General features: G+C 45.8%; 1 protein-coding gene across 1 annotated transcript in view; it reads right to left on the bottom strand.

The window, feature by feature from the left end:
* Positions 1-18,261: 18,261 nt before the first annotated feature.
* Positions 18,262-21,230, bottom strand: part of SLC1A1 (solute carrier family 1 member 1) — an 83,647-nt gene continuing 80,678 nt past the window's right edge. Inside the window, exon 12 of the mRNA XM_030294041.1 lies at positions 18,262-20,465. Coding sequence (XP_030149901.1) covers positions 20,219-20,465 — 247 coding nt within the window. The 3' untranslated portion in view covers positions 18,262-20,218. The remainder of the gene's footprint in view (positions 20,466-21,230) is intronic.

Raw genomic sequence — 21,230 nt, forward strand, 5'->3', positions numbered from 1 at the left:
GGGCCCGAACTCACAGACTGCGAGATCATGACCTGAGCTGAAGTCGGACGCTTAACCAACTGAGTCACCCAGGCGCCCCAGTTTTTTTTTTCAAGTTTATTTATTTTGGAAGAGAGAGAGAGAATCCCAAGCAGGCTCTGTACCAACAGCACAGAGTCCCGTGCGGGGCTCGAACTCACAAACTATGAGATCATGTCCTGAGCCAAAACCAAGAGTTGAACGCTTACCAAACTGAGCCACTCAGGTGCCCCTCTTGAAAAGTTTTCAGTTTTTCCTTCCTTCCCCCTCCTTCTGCACCTCCCTCCCCCTTCCCCTGCCCTCTCTCTCTCCTTCCCTCCTTCCATCCTCCTCTTCTCAGCTTACATTTTACTTGACCTAGAGGAAGCTGCTATTTACAGGAATAACCCCATAAATCTTCCAGGGAAAAATGGTCAACTTGATTTTCTCTTTTTGGTAAACCTGGGTTTTGTTGTGTGTTTAAAAAATTTTTTTTTCAATGTTTGTTCATTTTTGAGAGACAGAGTGCAAGTGGGGGTGGGGCAGAGAGAGAGGGAGACACAGAATCCGAAGCGGGCTCCAGGCTCTGAGCTGTCAGCACAGAGCCTGACACCGGGCTGGAACCCACGAGCCTTGAGATCATGACCTGAGCCGAAATTGGATACTTAGGCAACTGACCCACACAGGCACCCCTGTTTGTTTGTTTGTTTGTTTGTTAATGTTAGGCTTGATTTACATGAAGTCCACTGAAAACTTGGGAAGAGGGGGCTTTATGTCAGGAGAATTCAGATCTGGCTCTAAAGGGTCACTTTCTAGGACACATTTGTAAGAGGAGGCTAATTTCTTTGGATTATAGTTTAAACCATCCTCTCACCTTACCTCCCTCCTCTGTTTCCAGCAGTGCTTAATAAATTTCTATGAGGAACAAAATCTTCCTCAAATATTTCTCTGAAAGAGCTACTTTAAGTAAATACATTCTGCAAATATGACCGCCAAAACCACCTTTAAAATCAGCTAGAAGGGCGCCCTGATGAAATGCTCACACAGTGTTAAGGAGCACCAAGGGAACACGGCCGGGATGATGTGGGACTGGAGGCTCATTTGTCTTCAAGGGGACAAGCCCAGAGCCGAGGGGCCTGGAAATGGGAAACTCAGTCTTTCCTTCACATTATAACCTGGCATTTTCCTCTACCATACCCTAAATCTCTTTTAGTTTTTACAGGATTCGGCAAGAGTCAAATTTCCTTTTCTTGTTATGACCACAGGAATTGGTTTGTGTTAGGTAAATTAGGAAAACAGCATTAATAATTAAAGGAAAAAAAGGCCTACAGAAACAATAAAACAAAGCTCGTTTATTCTCTTCGACTTTCAGCCAAGAAAAGGTGTATATGTTACAATAAGCATTTCATTGACCTTTGGAAAACAGCCAACGTACTTAAAATTACACCTGCTTCTGTATTCTGGGTGTGTCTGAGACTTAGAGCTGTCAGTTTGTTACTTTGACGTCTCAGGAGTCATCAAAAATAAAAAGATACTGTGTTACACAAAGGCTGTGGCAGAATCCTCAGAAAAGGATACTTACGAAGTGTGTCAGCAGCTAGAGGAAATCAGTTCTAGAGAATTGGTATCTCATGGCGGTTCCCTCTCAGACACACACGGTGACATTCAGCGTTCAGTTTCTCTGAAATGGTTTGAGCATGACTCCTTGATTCCATTTAGGGACAAGATTTTTCAGGGCGCCTGGGTCGCTTAAGCGTCCAACTTCGGCTCAGGTCATGATCTTGCAGTCTGTGAGTTTGAGCCCCGCATTGGGCTCTGTGCTGATGGCTCAGAGCCTGGAGCCTGCCTCAGCTTCTGGGTCTCCCTCTCTCTCTGCCCCTTCCCTGGTTGCATTCTGTCTCTCTCTCTCTCCGTCTCTCAAAAATAAAATAAACATTAAAAAAAAAAAACTTCATTGCCCATTCTTATTTAAAGTTTGTTTTGTTTTGTTTTCAGATCAATCTTTTTTCTCAGCTAATTCTATTGTTTAAATTATTCTTATTTTACCTTTCTATTTCTCAAGGAATTATTTCCATTTTGAGGAATCCTATTGGGGCCAGGATTGCACTTGAGGTGTTTTGCTTTTGGAGGATGTAATAATGTGAATAGTTTTATGACGGATTGAGATTTCTTTGGGAAGACCTACGTCATCAAACATGATACAGATTCCCACCTGTCTTGCTTCAAGTTCTTATTCCTATTTTGACTTTCACAAAAAGTCAAAGCCTGGACCGTAGTTTACAAGCAGGTTTGATGGGGCCTGGGTTTGCAGAGGCTCCTGGGAAAATCTCCTTGGGGGAGCCTGGGCCACCCCACGCAAAAGCCACCGCACAAAGAGGTATTTCCCTAAGGTCACCTGGCTGACCCAAAGTTAGCTGAAACGTACAGACCCTGCATTATAAATACTATTTTTTTATTTAAAAAAATTTTTTTAATGTTTATTTATTTTTGAGACAGAGAGAGACAGAGCATGAATGGGGGATGGTCAGAGAGAGGGAGACACAGAATCTGAAATAGGCTCCAGGCTCCGAGCTGTCAGCACAGAGCCCGAACTCACGGACTGCGAGATCATGACCTGAGCCGAAGTCGGCTGCCTAACCAACTGAGCCACCTAGGCGCCCCTATAAATACCATTTTAAAAATGAGAGTGTACATGGTGTGTTTGACATAGAAGGTGGTTGCTTTTATACGGGGAACCGCAGAGGATTGATGAGTTATGCCTGCAGGTTGACCTGGCCCCTGAGTGCTGCTCATAATGGCCGTGACTCTACTCGATTATTCCATTAACAGAGCCCTCTGGCCTCCGTGCGGGCAGCCCGAGGAAAGCGCTCTGGCCCATGTGTGACCGATGAATCTTCTAGCACAGCTGTGCTTCTCTGAATAGATGACCCAACCCAGCATTCCCTGGGGACTTGCAGTTCTTGGCGAGGACCCCCTCCTCTCTTCCCAGGTCCCGGGAACCCTGCCGACAGAGGAGGTGCACCCCCTGTTCACCCGCAGCCCCCCCACCCTGCTCCTTGGGCCTGCTCCTCTCCACCCCCCGCCCCTTGGGTCTGCTCCCGTCGGCCCCTCTGCACTGGGCCCAGGGGCAGCTGTAGTTTTTTTGCTCATCAGAGGAAAGAGTGCTTACTTTCGCCCTCAGAGCTAGGAAATTTGGCAAAAGCAAGGTTGGGCCGAGGACAAGAACTTTTCCTCGGTGCAGATGGGTCATTTCCCGGATGGATAGGTTGTCGAAGCTTCTTCAGCAGAGTGAGGAGCTCCCAGGCTGAAATCTTCCCTTCGGGATTCTGTGCCTTTTACAGCGATCCTCCGGCACCCCCGTAAGTACGTGTTTTCCTTGTCTTTATTTTAAAAGCACCCTGTAGCCCATGATATAATATCCATTTTCCTCATGTACCTGTAAGAATCCCCCGCTGGGCCTCATTTGCTCTCTGGGGCTCTGTGGTGACCACAGCTTTGCCTCCACCAAGACGGACAATAAACATAATGTACAGCAGGCTGTGCTTTGTGTGGGAGGGTCACATGGGGTGGGGGGGAGGGGAATCTTCATTTCGACACCAGAACCCCAAGGTGACAGCACTGAGGGCCACCGTGTCCGCCCCAGATGTGGCGAAGGGGACCTGGGGGCTGTGAGACTGCCCAGTCATTAGGATTAGGACTTTAAAGGGAAGAGGGAGAAGAGAGGCCTCTAGCAAGGTGGAGAGTTTGCTCTGAGGTCGGAGAGTTGAAGTACACAGGTTGTCTTGGGCCTTTGGCTTGTGAGTAGTCAGGATGCTTCTGAACCAGCCAGGCTGTGCTACCTCGTGTCCTGCTTAGGTTGGACGGGCGTGGAGGGTGATTTAGTCTAGCTCCTTCCACAGAGGAGGCCAGGACAAGGGCAACAGTTAAAAAAAAATTTTTTTTTCGTGTTTTTATTTATTTTTGAGACAGAGAGTGACAGACCATGAGCAGGGGAGGGGCAGAGAGAGAGGGAGACACAGAATCTGAAACAGGCTCCAGGCTCTGAGCTGTCAGCAGGGAGCTGGATGGGAGGCTCAAACTCATGAACTGTGAGATCATGACCTGAGCTGAAGTCAGATGCTTAACCGACGGAGCCACCCAGGTGCCCCATTTTTTTAAAGTTTTAAAAAATTTATGTTAGAGGGGCGCCTGGGTGGCTTAGCTGGTTAAGCGTCCGACTTCAGCTCAGGTCACAATCTCACGGTCAGTGAGTTCGAGCCCCTCGTTGGGCTCTGGGCTGATGGCTCAGAGCCTGGAGCCTGTTTCCGATTCTGTGTCTCCCTCTCTCTGACCCTCCCCCGTTCATGCTCTGTCTCTCTCTGTCTCAAAAATAAATAAAAAACATTAAAAAAATTAAAAAAAATTTATGTTAGAGAGCAAGCAAGCAGGGTTAGAGGGGAACAGAGGATCTGAAGTAGGCTCTGTGAGAACAGCAGACAGCCAGATGTGGGGCTCGAACTCAAAAACCTCAAGATCATGATCTGAGGAGAAGTTGGATGCTTAACCAGCTGAGCCACCTAGGCGCCCGAGGGCAGTAGTCACGTAAAGACCTTACCATCTAACTTTGGAATACTTGGGATTCCAGTAAAGAGATATAATAAAGCTTTTTTTCCTTCTTCCTGTCTGCTCTCTTTTCTCTCTCTCTCTCTTTTTAAAAATTTTTTCTTGAGAGAGAAAATGTGAGCAGGGGAGGGGCGGAGAGAGAGGAGACAGAAAATCCCAAGCAAGTTCTGCACTGTCCGCACGGAGCCCTACGTGGGGCTGGAACTCACCAACTGTGAGATCATGACCTGAGCTGAAATCAACAGTCCGGCCTACCCGACCGGCGTCTTGGCGTTTTTTCATTCATTCGCTTAGTGCCTCAGTTTGCCCGTGCTAGATCAAGTACTCCCAAGGGCACTCTCGTGAGGGGTCTGCAGGGAGAACACCTGCATTTGAACGGCTTCTGCCATTTACCGCGTGACTGACTTGGGCAAAAAGTGGCTTAGAACTCTGTCTCAGGGTCCTTCTGTGCATAAAGGAGGCAGTTACAACAGCTACTTGAAAACGTTAACTGCTGTAGGCAGATGAGTTAACACATTTAAAGCACTTTCGACAGTTGCCGCCACAAAATAAGTCTCAGCAGGTGGCAGCTGTTTATTGGCACCTCATTGAGTTATTTGAGGAAGGTGTTAGGTCTCCCCCCCACTTTCTTTTGCTAAGGATACCGAGGCTCGGAGAAGCTGGACTGTCACAGCCAGTTTCCAAACCCTGGTCCGTCTTGTCTCTAAACCTCGTATTCTTTCTCCCGCTTTCCGCCACCCTGTTGGCTGTCACCTGATTGTCCCTGAGGCTTGTGCATACCGGATAATACAACCTAAGGGGTTAGACAAAAAGGAACTCAGAACCTTTCCGTAGAGTGACAGGGCAGCTAAGGTCTCTTGCCAGAAGTTGGAATGAGGTTAACCACTTCTTGTTTCGGCCACCAGGAGATGCTGTCTGGTCTTATTTCCGGTCACTGGAATATGATGTTTGTTATGAGCCTTTTTAGGAAGCCAGCTCCCTTCCCCTGTCGCCAATGAAATATCCCTGTTCCTTTTCCCGGGAACTGACACTTAATTTAAACTGGTTTTCTTGAACTGAGATTATTACCACACCTGTTTCAGTGGGATGCCTTTCAGGGACAGACCGTGGGTACTGGGCGATATTGCTACAAGTCTGGATTCATGGACAAGGAGCTCCGTGCCACGAAAGCTCATTTGTCGTTGCCTAGGGGAGGTTCAGCGGGGGCCACTGATGACGTCCTTCGTTCATTGATTCACGCCGTCTCCCAGCCCTGACAGTTCACTACATGGATTCCACAGACTCGTATGGAATCACTCAATTTGTATTAAGCTCCTACTGTGGGCTCAGTATTGTATTGTGCCCTGGGGACGGGGGGGGGGGGCAGGGGTGAGCTATGTAACGAGTATAAGACCCATCCTGTGCCCTCCCGGAGTCTCTGGACTCCCCAGGGCAGTGAGATGTTGCAAACGTGACTCTCAAAATGTGTTACAACCTCCCGTGTCTTCAAGACCAGCCCGGACTCACGGCTGTCGGAAGCAGTGGGGTTTGGAATAACCGTGTGTGATGGGGACTGGGTGAAGTGGACAGTGAAAGGTGACGCCCTCCACCTCCTGCAAGGCATTCACATTTTTTTTTCAATCTTTCAAGTTCAAATCTAAAACAACAAAAGGCTCTATGGTCACGTAAAGCTGATCTGAAGCTGAATCACCTGTTTTGACTTGTATTTAAGACTATTGAGGGGCGCCTGGGTGGCTCAGTCGCTTGAGCGTCCGACTTCAGCTCAGGTCATGATCTCACGGTTGGTGAGTCTGAGCCCCACGTCGAGCTCTGTGCTGACAGCTCAGAGCCTGGAGCCCGTTTCAGATTCTGTGTGTCCCCCTCTCTCTGCCCCTCCCCTGCTCATGCTCTGTCTCTCTCTGTCTCAAAAATAAAAACATTAAAAAAAATGTTTTTAAAAGAATATTGAATAATGATACTCAGTTATCATCCATAGTTTGTGGAACTCAATTTTATTATTTCATAATCATATCTCATATTAATTAAATTAATAAGGTAGTATCTGATTATGGACCAAGATACTGTGACTTTTCTAAGGCCTCTGAGGTAAAGAAAGAATAGGTTAGAAATGATGAGGTCTTGGGGCTGAGGCCCAATAATTTATTTTTTGACACTAAGGAATAGGAAAACCAGGTAGAGACGAGATTTGGAAACAGGAAATTGGAATCTAATGAAAGGTATGTGTATGGAGAAGGAGAAGGAGGAAACATCCTCTAGGGATATCTTCTAAAGTGTCTTAAATGTTAGACTCGGTATTTTAGACTTTGTGCTATAGGCAGAAGCCATTAGAATTTGGGGATGAGAAAGCAGACTGTTAATCTGATGGTCCTTGTTCAGGGTGGTTTGGGGGTGGGTAGAAGCTGGAGGCAGGTGGTTCAGCAGGTGGGCGGAGGCTGGCAGCAGGGAGGCCACGACAAAGCCATTGAAGAAGTCTGAAAATTAGGACAATAGAATCTGGACAGGGTGGGAGGGTCATAGAGAAGAAAGGGGCCACTAAACATCAGGGCGGGAAGACATAATCAGGCAACTTATTTTAACGGTGCTTTAATGGTGCGTGGGGTGCAGGGAGGGGGAGACTGGCTCCTGTAACCAAGAACCGGCTGGCCTTGGCTGAGTTGTGAAGTGAAGGTGGGATTATTTAATCATCAGGAGTAAAGTATTGATTGAGAGAGTAATTACTCTGCGACATAAGGACACAGTGGCCTTTATTTCATAGATTTGTATAGATATGTGACCTGAGTGAGACGAACTCAGGACTAAATAAAAGAGGAGGTCAAGTCAAAGCTTTTGGGGAGGGATTCCCCACCCCCTTCACGGTGTGTGTTTGGCAATAGGGCCAGAGCAGGGAACACTTGGGATTATGCTGTGGAGTGGGTGCTGAGAGGCAATGGGGCAGGGGCTCCTCTTGGATTCAGGTGTGGGTTCTTGTTACTGCTGCATAGTCTTCCTATTGTGAACGTGTCTTTGTGGTAAATAGACTTTAGAGGATTATCAGGATACCTGTAGCTCATTCAGGAATCATGCGGGAAGAAAAGACGGAGGGATGCACATGGCCAGTTATCACGTCTGAACAGAGGCTCGGCCTCGGGCTGCTCACTTCACAAAGAGGCAGGGCTGTCGCTCAGGGGCTCCCTCAACCTGATGCGCCCCCCAAAGCGGAAGGATTTAAATACACGAATGAGCCTCTGTAGACCTCCCTCGCAACTTCAAACCGTTTGAGGTCAAAGAAGGGAGACACTGTTATCATCCTAGGTTTCAGTGGAAATAAACCACAGATCTTGAAACAACAATCTTGAAACCGCGATACCCAGTTTTGAAAAGAGAGACTACAAAAGAAATTGACAAGGTTGATCTTTGGGTAAGCTCAGTTTAAACAAATGCCGGAGTGGGGCCCCTGGGTGGCTCGGTCAGTTAAGCATCTGACTTCAGCTCCGGTCATGATCATCGCGGTTCCTGAGTTTGAGCCCCACATTGGGCTCCCTGCTGTCAGACTGTGAGCACAGAGCCCACTTTGGCTCCTCTGTCCCCTTCTCTCTGCCCCTCCCCCATTTGCGCTCTCCCAAACATAAACATTAAATAATAAAAAGTGATAACTTTTAAAGAGGTGGCGATCGGATACCATCATGCATTGCCTTTTTACATTGTAGGTGTTTTTTTTCCAGCTTTATTGAGATATAATTGACAAATAAAATTGTGATGTATTTAAAGCGCACAGTGTGATAGTTTGACATACGTATATATGGTGAAAGGATTCACACCACTGAGTTAATGAGTACATCCATCACCTCATGTACTTACTCTCGGTAAATGTCCATTATACAGTCAAGTATAGTCCCCATGTTGTACATTAGATGAGAGTTTGTACCTGTTTACTGGCCCTTCCCTCCTCCCCCCACCCCACAGCCCCTGGAAACCACCATTCTGCTCTTGTTCTGTGAATTTGACTTCTTTTTCTTCTGATTGCACATACAAGTGATACGATGCAGTGTATTTTTCTTTCTCTCTTTGGCTTCTTTCACAGCAGAATGCCCTCCAGATTCATCCATGTTGTTGCAAACGGCAGGATTTTTGTTTTTAAGACTGAGTGACATTCTACCTCGTGTAGGTATCACATTCGTTTTATCCACTCATCCATCATCAGTGGACATTTAGCTTGTTTTCACATCTTGGCTATTGCGAATAGTGCTGCAATGAACCTGGGAGTCGCGTATCTTTTTGAAATAGTGATTTCGTTTCCTTTGGATACGTGTCCTGAAATGGGATTGCTGGATCTTATGGTAGTTCTATTTTTAATTTCTTGAGGAGCCTCCATATCGTTTTCCACAGTGGCTGCACCACTGACATCCCATCAACAGTGCGAGAGGGTTCCCTTCTCTCCATATCCTCACCAGGAATTGTTATCTCTTCTCTTTGATAATAGACATACTAGTGGATATGAAGTGACATCTCTTTGTGGTTTTGATTTTCATTTCTCCGATGAGTAGTGATGTTGAGCACCTTTTCATGTACCAACTGACCGTTTGAATAGCTTCTTTTTTGGAAAATGTCTACTCAGATCCTTTGCCCATTTTTTTTTTAAATTTTATTTAAATCCAAGTTAGTTAACATATGGTATAGTAATGATTTCAGGAGTAGAATTTAGTGATTCATCACCTACAGATAACACCCAGTGCTCATCCCAACAGGTGCCCTCCTTAATGCCCATCACCCATTTAGCCCCCACCCCCACCCAACACCCCTCCAGCAACCCTCAGTTTGTTCTCTTTTAAGAGTCTCTTATGGGGCGCCTGAGTGGCTCGGTCGGTTAAGCATCCGACTTCTGCTCAGGTCACGATCTCACGATCCGTGAGTTCGAGCCCCGCGTCGGGCTCTGGGCTGACCGCTCAGAGCCTGGAGCCTGTTTCCGATTCTGTGTCTCCCTCTCTCTCTGCCCCTCCCCTGTTCATGCTCTGTCTCTCTCTGTCTCAAAAATAAATAAACGTTAAAAAAAATTTTTTTTAAAAAGAGTCTCTTATGATTTGCCTCCCTCTCTCTTTTTATCTTATTTTTCCTTCCCTTCCCCTATATTCATCTATTTTGTTTCATAAATTCCACATATGAGTGAAATCATATGATATTTATCTTCCTCTGATTGACTTATTTTGTTTAGCATAATACACTCTAGTTCCATCCATGTTGTTGCAAATGACAAGATTTCATTCTTTTTGATTGCCGAGTAGTATTCCATCACACACACACACACACACACACACACACACACACACACACACTTCTTTATCCATTCATCAGTGGACATTTGGGCTCTTTCCGTGATTTGGCTGTTGTTGATAATGCCTGTTATAAACCTTGGGGTGCATGTGCCCCTTGGAATCAGCATTTTTGTATCCTTTGGATAAATACCTGGTAGTTCCTTTGCCCATTCTTAAGTTGGGTTCTTTTTGGCTGTTGAGTTGTGGGAAGTCTTGTGTACTGTGATTATGAACCCCTTATGGACAGACGGCATGTCTCCTCCCATGCATACATTGCCTTTTCATTTCATGGATGGTTTCTTTTGCTCTGAAGATTTTTAGTTTGATGTTGTCCTGCTTGTTTATTTTTGCTTTAACCTTCACTTTTGGTGTCAACTCCGAAAAACTCATTGCCAGGATGGGCATAGCTTTTCCCCTACGGTTGCTCCTAGCAGTTTGACAGTTTCAGGCCTTACATTCAAGTCTCTCATCCATCTTGAGCTGGTTTTTGTGTGGGGTGTACGTTAGGGTTCCAGCTTCATTCCGTTGCGTGTGAACGTCCGGGTTTCCCAGCACCATTTATTGAGGAGACTATTTTTTCCTCATTGTATATTCTTTGCTCCTTTGTCAACAATTAATTGAACATATATGCATGGGGTCACTTCTGGGCCCCCTCTTTGGTTTCATTGATCCCTGTGTTTATTTTTATGCCAATAACATACTTTTTTGATTACTATGGCTTTGTAATATTATTTGAAATCAAGAAGTGTGAGGACTCCGTCTTTCTTTTCCTTTTTCAAGATTGCTTTATTTGTTTGTTTTTTTGTTGTTTCCATACAGAAATGAAAGATTGTGATTTCTATTTCTAAAAAAAATACATTGGAATTTTGATAGGAATTGGGTTAAATCTATAGAAAGCTTTGGGTTGTATGGACATTTTAAAATCCTAATTTTTCCAATCTGTGAGCCTGGAGTATCTTTCCATGTATTTATGTCTCTTGCAATTTCTTTCATCAGTGTTTTCTTTTTTCATTCATTTATTTTTTTAAATGTTTGTTTATTTTTGAGAGAGAGAGCACAAGTGGGGGAGGGGCAGAGAGAGAGACACACAGAATCTGAAGCAGACTCTGAGCTGTCAGCACAGAGCCTGACACTGGGCTCGAACCCACGAACCGTGAGATCATGACCTGAGCCAAAGTCAGACGCTCAACCAATTGAGCCACCCAGGCGCCCTGTTTCATCAGTGTTTTAGTTTTCAGAGTCCCGGTCTTATACTTTCTTGGTTAAATTTATTCCTAAGTGTTTTATTCTTTTGTTTGTTTGTTTTGTTTTTTGTTTTTTTGTTTTTGTTTTATTCTTTTTGATGCTAGCATAAATAGAATTTTCTTAATTTCTTTTTCTAATAATTTGTTGTTAGTCTGTAGAAACTCAACTGATTTTTGTGTATTGATTTTATGTCCTGAAGCTTTGCTGAGTCTGTTTATTCTAACAGTTTTTGGCAGTGTCTTTTGGGTTTTCTATACACAATATGTCATTTGCAAAGAAAGACAGTTTAACTTCTTCCTTTCTGATTTGGATGCCTTTTATTTCTTTTCCTTGCCTCATTGCTCTAAGATTTTTTATACTGTGTTGAAAAAAAGTGGGGATAGTGGGCATCCTTATCTTATTCCTGATCTTACAAGAGAAACTGAGGTTTTCACCATTGAGTATGATGTTAGCTGTGGGCTTCTGTATATGGAAGCTGTATGTGTTCCTTCTGTATAAGGAACACAGATGTTCCTTCTGTATGTGTTGAGAGTTAATCATGAAAGGATGTTGAATTTTGTCGAATATTTTTTCTGCATCTATTGAGACGATCCTATGATGTTTATCCCTCATGTTGTTACTGTGGTGTATCACACTTATTAATTTGCAAATGTCAAACCATCCTTGTATCCCAGGAATAAATCCCACTTGATCATGGAGTATGAACCTTTTAATGTGTCGTTGAATTCAGTTTGCTACATTCTGTTTGAGGATTTTTGCATCTGTGTTCATCAGAAATACTGGCCTATACTTTTCTTGCCATGTTCTTGTCTGCCTCTGATTTCTGGGTCATGCTGGCCTTGGAAAACGAGTTTGAAAGTGTTATCTCTTCTATTCTTTGGAAGAGTTTGAGAAGGATTTGTAATCTTTTTTTTTTTTTTCAACGTTTATTTATTTCTGGGACAGAGAGAGACAGAGCATGAACGGGGGAGGGGCAGAGAGAGAGGGAGACACAGAATCGGAAACAGGCTCCAGGCTCTGAGCCATCAGCCCAGAGCCCGACGCGGGCCTCGAACTCCCGGACCGTGAGATCGTGACCTGGCTGAAGTCAGACGCTTAACCGACTGCGCCACCCAGGCGCCCCAAGGATTTGTAATCTTAAAAAAATTTTTTTAATTGTTTCAAGTTTTTATTTAAATTTGAGTTAGTTTACGTATAGTGTAATATTAGTTTCAGGTGTCCAATTTAGAGATTCATCACTTACATATGACACCCAGTGCTCATCCCAACAAGTGCCCTCCTCAATGTCCGTCACCCATTTAGCCCATCTCCCCACAACCTCCCCTCCTGCAATTCTCAGTTTGTTCTCTATAGTTCAGAGTCTGTTTTATGGTTTGCCTTTCTTTTTTTTCCCTTGTATGTTCATCTGTTTTGGTTCTTAAGTTCCACATATGAGTGAAATCATATATACCTTTCTCTGCCTGACTTATTTCACTTAGCATAATACACTAGCTCCATCCACATTGTCGCAAATGGCAAGATATCATTCTTTTTAAAATCTATTTATTTTTTGAGAGAATGTGTGTGAGCAGGGGAGAAGGGCAGAGGGAGAGAGAGAGAATCTTAAGCAGCATGAAGGAGCCGCGGGGCTCAATCCCACGACCCTGGGGTCATAGCCTGAGCCGAAATCGAGAGTCGGACGCTCAACCGACTGAGCCCCACAGGTGCCCCAAGTTTTATTCTTTTCGTGCCTGAGTAATACTCCATTGTATATATATACCTCACATCTTCCTCATCCATTCATCAATTGATGGACATGTGGGCTCTTTACATATTTTTGCTGTGACTGATAGTGCTGCTGTAAACATCAGGGTGCACGTGTCCCTTCGAATCAGTGTTTTTGTATCCTTTGGATAGGAGTGGTATTCTTTACATGTTTGGTAGAATTCACTAGTGAAGCCATCTAGATCTGGACTTGCCCTTGCTGGGAGGTTTTGGATTACCCTTGCTTTCCATTTGCATGGATTTTTTTTTAGACACTTTGAGGCACCCCCTCAATGGTTAGGAACACAGGCTCTGGAATCTGGTTTGAGTCCCAGCTGTGTGAACTTGGGCAGATCACTTCATCTCTCTGAGCCACAGTTCCCTTATCTGGAAAATGGAAAAGTAGGAAAATAATACCTGCTTGATAGGAGTGTTGAGAAGGATAAATGCCATTAAGCGTGTAAAACATTTAGGAGCGTGCCAGGCACACAGTTCACACTTGGTAAGGGTAAACAATGACTGTAAGTTGTCTTGAAAATTTTAGGCCACTCCAAAGTTGAGTTAGAATTAATACTCTAGCTTCCTGGCCTTCTCTGGCTGTCAGTGTCTGGTCAAGAATGTTGACACTTTGGGGCACCTCAGTTGGTTAAGCATCTGACTCCAGCTCGGGTCATGATCTCACGGCTTGTGGGTTCGAGCCCCGCATCGGGCTCTGTGCTGACAGCTCGGAGCCTGGAGCCTGCTTTGGATTCTGCCTCCCTCTCTCTCTGCCCCTCCCCTGCTCACACTCTCTCTTTCTCTCAAAAACAAACAGAAGTTAAAAACAAAAAAGAATGTCTATACTGGAGCCAGATTGCTGTGTGAGCTCAGTTGTGGTCCCAGGCAAGCGAACATCTTGTAGCAGTTTCCTCGTCTTTAGAAAGGGGGTAACAACACTACCTACTTCATGATGTTGTTGAGGTTAAATGAGTCAACATATGTCAGGTGCTAAGAACGGGGCTTGCCACGCAGTAACTGCTGTGCAAACATCTGTCCAGTAAACAAAAGCGAGCTTCCCGTGTGCTGTTCTCCTGGAGCCCCGACAGCCATCCTAGCTGCACTCATCCTGGCGGGAGAAAACTCCCTTGGTGTCTGTAGCAGCTGGGCCAACATCTTGAAAGAAACTGCACTGTTACTTGACTTTGAGTGTCATCTTTATGGAAGGTGATGACACCCAAGAACAGAGTATGTGGCAGGGGCACCTGCGTGGCTCAGCCGCTTTAGCATCCGACTTCGGCTCAGGTTGAGATCTCACAGTTTGAGTTCATCCCTGCATCAGGCTCTCTGCTGTTAGCGCAGAACCTGCTTCGGATCCTCTGCCCCCCTTCCCCCCCCCCCCCCGCCCCTGCTCTCTCTCTCACCGTCTCTGTCTCTAAATAATAAATAAGCATTAAAAAAAAAAAAAAAAAAGAATCAGGTAGGTGGCTGGCTGCCTGGAATGGTATTCCTGGAATGGTATTCGAGCAAAGTTTTCCTTCTTGCCAGAAAGGCAGACTCCGTATCCTTGCAGCCTGGGTCAGCCTTGTTTGCTTTTCTGGTTTTCTCATGGACTACAGGTGCCATGTTTTTCGCACTGGCCCCTCCTGACCTGGCGAAAGAGCTTTGAGTTTGTGTGTGCTTAATGTGAAGTTGACACATTCTTGTCCGTCTTAACCTTTCTGGCGAAATTAGGAAATGGCGGGGCTAGCGTCTAAACCCGGGGAATTAAAGCCAATTTGCGGTGCTGGGAAGACAAAAAGCCAGGTGTTGGGGGAAGATCAAGCTGGTGTTCCTCTTGCTCCCGGTGCTGCTTTATTAATAACTTAGGTATGAGTTACATAGTAGCACTTTTCTGACATGCGACAGGCCCACCCAGGTTCCTGGGACCTGGACGTTTCAGTATCCACCGGTTCATTCTGGAGAAACATTTTCCCCTCCCGGGAGTCTTCGGCTCAGACAAGCCTTGCTGCTGGGCTCTCATTATTCTTGCCGAGCTAAGCGGACGACCTCGGAAACACAAACACTCCTTAAATGAAAATTACGTTTGTATGCTTGGTGGAAGATCAAAGTCATGTTTCAAATGCACGTGCCTTCAGCACTTTGTGAAGAAGGCGGTGCCCCTAAAATGAAACAAAGCATGTTTGCAATGAAGCAATGGTGCCTTTTCTCCTGCGCCCCCGCTGGGACCAAGCACTCCATTCCTTTCAGTGGGTCTTATCCTCACCCTGGAAAACAGGCCTTTCTCTGCAGGGCCGGGAGGAGATGAGGCAGGACCTCAGACCCTCATTTCTTCCCCTGGCGGCCAGACCTCTGACTGTGAAATTCCCAGAGGAGGCAACTTGCAATTCTCTAAATGCCCTGAAATGAGGGAGGAGGATGCGACGTCCTCATAACCTGGCTGATAGCCGTCCTGAGTCTCAGAGGCACGGCAGCTACCAGAGCCACTAATGTGTCAGGAAAAGTCAGCTTCTTGAGGGAAAATGGGGTGGGGGTGGGGGTGGGGGGCGTGCGTCGTGGGGCGGGGGCTGGGATCCAGACACTACCGCCCAGGAGTTTGGTTGATTCTGTATATTACTTTCAGGACTTCTTTGCCTCCATCTTTTGATAAAGGGCACTTTTCTCCCGAGGTAGTAACACCTGATTGCACTCCCCGAGGCCAGGGCTTGGAGCTCCAGGCTAGTGAGGCCCCCTGGAGATCAGGGAACCGTGTCTAGAGGAGGTCGACGCTTTTCCTTCCCCTTTCCTCCAGCGAGAATAACAAAAGGGATATTGATTTCATCTGGGCTTTGGGGGTTTACTGATACCTGTGCGGAACCTCGTGATACAATTGGCAAAGTGGAGATTTGTAGACGAAACCTGGAGTGTCTCAGTAATCCCAGAGACGTCCTCCAAATCACGCGCGGCCCTGGATTTTCCCAGTGAGAGAAGAAATGGTGCATCAGGGGTGTGGTTAGATCTTAGCGCTTAAGAGTTGTGGCCTCACGTAGAGCAATGTCCCCAGGCATCTCCCACCCGTGGTCAGTAACTTCATACGCTGAAATGCAGCACCTAATTCAATGTATACAGATCCACATGTTGTTCCCAAAGCTAATTTCACAAGGCCTCCTTCTGGCTTATATTCTATGGCTTTCATTTAAAAGATCTAAGATTGCAGGGAGGGAGGCATACCTGCCAGCACAGGAGGGGATGTTAAGCCCCCTGTGGGGCCCGGAACAAAGTCTACTTCTGGCAGGTGGGGACAGTTACATGAAATTTATGGACCAAGATGGCAAAAGTGAACTTCACGTTGTACTTTGATTTCAGAACACGTGAAGGGGTGTGCTCTGTGAATGTGCTTCTTAGCCTCACACACGAAGCCCGAGCACTTCAAAGTGTGCTCTGTGTGTCCCACAGAAAAAAGATTGCCAACCATCGTTTTTGCTTAAGCCCCACGTGATTTTTTTTTTTTTTTAAGTTATTTTGGGGCTCCTGGGTGGCTCAGTCGGTTAAGCGCCCGACTTCAGCTCAGGTCACGATCTCGCGGTTCGTGAGTTCAAGCCCCACGTCAGGCTCTGGGCTGACAGCTCAGAGCCCGGAGCCTGCTTCAGATTCTGTGTCTCCCTTTCTCTCTACCCCTCCCCCATTCATGCTCTGTCTCTCAAAAATAAATAAACATAAACAAAATTAAGTTTACTTATTTTGAGGGGAGAGGCGCAGACAGGGAGGGAGGGAAAGAGAGAATCCCAAGCAGGTTCCATGCTGTCAGTGCACAGCCAGACAGGGGTCTCGAACCTACCAACAGTGAGATCATGATCTGAGCAGAAATCAAGAGTTGGACGTTTGACTGAGCCACCCCCTTCCCGCCACATGATCTTTTAGGAAAGAGGCAATATTCTAGGTCTTATACTGTTTAAGTGAAAATGTCCCATTTTCAGAAAGAGCTTTCCCTTTATAGAATGGGGGTTGCTTATTAAGTTTCACTAGGTTGGATTTACTGTTTGTTCTAATAACCCAGGTAAGGCCAAGTGGTGAAAACTATAATTTTCGGTCATGTCAGTTGGATGTCTGTGGGTGACCCATGTAAGTGGGGGACGAGGGTGTACAGGACTTTTTGGCAGGAGGCACTAGCTTTTATGAAACGTTTCATGTGCTACGTGCATTACGTCTAATTTCTCATCTAATGCTTAAAGCAGTCTCACTGGGCTCTGTGATCGCTTGCTGGGCAGTTAGAAAATACAGAATAGTTGCTTGGCAAATTGTGTCTGCTTGGCATCATGTCAAGGCTCTGCATGACCGTTTCCTCTTTCCGTTCCAGAAGGGAAGATTCTTAACATCTGCAAAGCCAACACCATTGCCGGCCCACTGCCTGATTATAAGCCAAACACAGTTTTCTCAAGCTATTCTAAGAATGGGGTGTGTTTTTAATAGAGGGCCTCGTCCAATGGTTTGTTGAGAAATAGTCGTTTATTAGAGCTGATAACACCATCCCTCTGTATAGGAGTAGACTTTGGGCAAGAACCAAGTCATTGGGGGTCTTGCTCAAGTACACTTAATCTTCCAAGCAAATCTCTAAGTAATGTGTTGGGTGTTTTTATCTAATGTTGCCTCAAGAAGGAAACTACTCTGGGGCGCCTGGGTGGCGCAGTCGGTTAAGCGTCCGACTTCAGCCAGGTCACGGTCTCGCGGTCCATGAGTTCGAGCCCCGCATCAGGCTCTGGGCTGATGGCTCAGAGCCTGGAGCCTGTTTCCGATTCTGTGTCTCCCTCTCTCTGCCCCTCCCCCGTTCATGCTCTGTCTCTCTCTGTCCCAAAAATAAATAAACGTTGGAAAAAAAAAAAAAAAAAGAAGGAAACTACTCTGAATGAGTCTGGCCACAGACTAATGTTTGCAGTGACAAACATTTCTGTGAGACACTGCCCTCCCTCAGTAGGGCCTAGGGGGTTGTCCATTTATTTGCTGTCTGTCATAGACTACTAGCAAAGGCACCAGCAGAACCCTGTCGTGACTCAGGTTCCGGGCAGGACCTCCCTGAATACAACATTTGTAGTCTATAGTCCCATTTCTGAGGGCAGGAATGGTCCTTCAGTGAAACCAGGTCGCCATCACATTGAGATAAGACTACCTCCCAGTATAGTAATTTCTGGCCAAATCACACCTTCTCCATCTCAGCCATAAAATATGGACGAACTATTTATAATTTATGGCACTGCATTTCAGCCTTATCATCCCCACTGATTCACATGAAGAATCAGATTACTTTTCCTCAAGCCCGGCTTTTTCATTCTCGAGCATAAAGGGTTTTGAAAACAATAATCTGTTTACAATCTGTCTCCACCTTCCCACGCCCCACCTGAGTGAGATAAAAGATAAAGGAAGAACAAGGCAGGGGAAGAAAGAATGACGGAAGTATTTATTGAGACTGAAATGGAACATTGGTTTCTTTTTATGAGTTAACAGCACAGTGTGTTAAGAGGCTGGTTACAAACTCACTCCAAAATTAGGATGACCTACAGTTCACGAACAGCTCTGCCAACTTGAGTGCCTCCAGTCGGAGACAAACGGCCAAGGGGGTAGGACCTCTCGGGCCTGAGATAAGTTATGAATACAGTTGCGTTGATAGTTAGATTTACCTCCAGTGAACACCCCAGGTATTTGCAATTTAAAACGCATGTGGAATCAGTCACTGGTCCCTATTTGCGGTGTTTACATGACAATCCAGTATCATTCTCTTGTAGATTTCAGGGACAGGTGGTCAACACTGAGCATTTATTTACTTTTCCTGTACCTTTGGGACAGTTTCTGGTTTCTTCGATAGAAAAGCGCAGGCTTAAACTGGCTACTCAATACTGCAGAAACAGGATTATTCTGGATCTCATTGTAAATACAAGTTTTTCTGTTCAGCGTTATTTACAAGATGAGTGCTGAAGCATAGACTTTTTAATAAGCTATCTTCATAAATTAGAAGAATGACAGGACATGGATTTTAATTAAGCAGGGCCGAGGTGACTAGATTAACCAGTTAGGACAATCGTCCCTTCAGGAGGAGACAAGTTTGATACAATGGAAGAATTTCCCTGAACCACAGATACCAACATCTCGTGTTGTGGGGATCAACTCGTGGACTTACTCTGCAAGAATCCAGGGTAAGGACAGTGCTTTTCCGGCCAGGGTGACTTGTTCCATCCACCAAAACCATATTAAAGTACAATTTAGCTGGTAGTTTGCCACTGTTGTTTGGGCCCTGATGGGTACGAAATGGCAAAGAACCGTCATTTTTTGAGTGGGTGTAACTGACCTTGGAAGAATGAAGTCTTCCAGTTGAATAAAAACACATCCAGCCTTAGGTGAGTGACACATCTTCGTACTATCTTATATAGAGCCGATATGGATTCCTTCCCAGCAGTAGAGTCTAGAAGTTGTACATGAACGGCCACCTTACCGTATCACCATAATACATGTCTGCTATGAGGCTGGTACACAGACGTGGAACCGACAACACAATTTTTCATTCTCGTGCTGAGAGAGGAGTTGGGATAAGCCCCAAAGCAGATCTGGATTGAAATTGTAGTTATTATTCAAGTACAAGGAGAGCTCTTTATTTCCCATTGACAGTTCAATTCTGATCTCTGGCAACTTATATGAAAATAATAAATATATACATATCTCTATATATATATCTAGCTCTATACTGAACACTGGGTTACTAGTTACCAGTGTTCCAATACAGTACATTGAAAAAAGAACCCTTCTCCCTTCCTGCAACACCCCTCACCCGTCTTGAAACTGTTATTGCAGAACTGTGCTGGTCTGTTTTCCTTCAAAATAGTTTCTTTGACATTGGCTGGAGATGAGTTAAAAACGGACAATTTGGCACATTAAATGGGGGGGGGCAGCGGTGGTAGTATTTATATGCATTATAATCTATAAAAATGTGAGAAGTCAAAGGAAATCCATGCCAATAGAAAGCTTGAGTAAAAATTTGTAATTAAGGAGTCTTTTTAAAAAAAACCCAAACACTGGACTGCGTATGAGAAAGCAAGTTTTCTTCCACACCCATTACCTAATCCAATAGTTACTACTCTACCTACTTCCAAACTTTCTCATAGAATTTTTACATTGCAGACAATACAGCTTTCCTTTTAATCTGTTTTCTTTCATGGTACCCCACCTGGAGAGCAAAAGCGGTGAATCCAAATATAGAAAATAATCTGGAGGTCTGTATATCAAATCAAATGTACAATTGGCCATCAGTGTGTTTCTTCTCCTTATTGAATGTCTGAATTTGCTAAGAGATGACCCTCAGGGAGCTGTCCTTCACCGTTCCTGGTCCTATGAAGCCAGGGGTTCTAGAACTGTGAGGTCTGGGTGAATGAGATGCTGTCGGACTTGTCTACCGCAAAGCCTCCGTTGACGTAGGACTTCTTGGTGTCTGAGTTTTCGTTATCCAGTATTGCGGATTCCAAGGCAAAGGGGTTCACGATGTTGACTTCAGATGAAACATCCATTTGCTCCAGTTCCTTCTTGGAGAGCTTCTCCACAATGCCTGTCCCGAACGCATCGCCGAGGACGTTCACCATGGTCCTGAACCGATCCCTGGGGAAGAGAGAGGGGGAGTCAGACAGGAGGCCCAGATTTCATTTCCATTTGCCACCGGAGACAGAAAGGGATCTGGAGCGTTCAGGTACGAATTAAGCAGATGCAGAGAGTGCCATCCTCGTGGCGGGATGGGAGGCTTCTCTCCTCACAGGTTCAGGGCAGAAGGTGGCTCATGAAAGTACAGAATGAGTAACCAGGTTCCCTGGGCGTGTGCCCCCAGTAAGTCACAATGGACCCTCGTAAGCCCAGCACCAGTTTCCCCAAATTCCCTCCTCTCCTCCCCAAGAAACGTGAAGAGAGTCTTTACAAATATTTTGGGGGAGCCAAGGGAGGCTCAGAATTGAGTGAGCCTCTGACTCCTAACCTCCGTCTTGGGGCATTTCCCGGATCTGTCTCAGCTAAGGTGAGAGGCCCCTGGGGGTGGTGTTTCTGCCAAAGGGGGAGTGTGTGTGTGTGTGTGTGTGCGCCTCCAAGTGTTCCTGTGCGTTTGTGTGTCCCTGGTGTAGTCGTTTTTCTGCGCCACCGGGTCCCTCTAGAAGCAAGCCAGCAGGGACACAGGGTCAGAAAACAGAAGTCAGCCGGGGAGCAGCTTTCTCCTTATGACACCCCCAGCCGGCCATAACCCCGAGCTTGGAGAGGACCCTGTGGCAGGAAGGCGCCCTGGTGACAGAACACCGGAGCACTGCTGGTGGGAACTGTGCACGTGAATACTTCTGTGAGAACTACACCTGCGGGACAGACCTCCGCATCTGGGCGCCCTCC

The sequence above is a fragment of the Lynx canadensis genome, chromosome D4 (assembly GCF_007474595.2).
Source record: "Lynx canadensis isolate LIC74 chromosome D4, mLynCan4.pri.v2, whole genome shotgun sequence".
Classification (NCBI taxonomy): Eukaryota; Metazoa; Chordata; class Mammalia; order Carnivora; family Felidae; genus Lynx; species Lynx canadensis.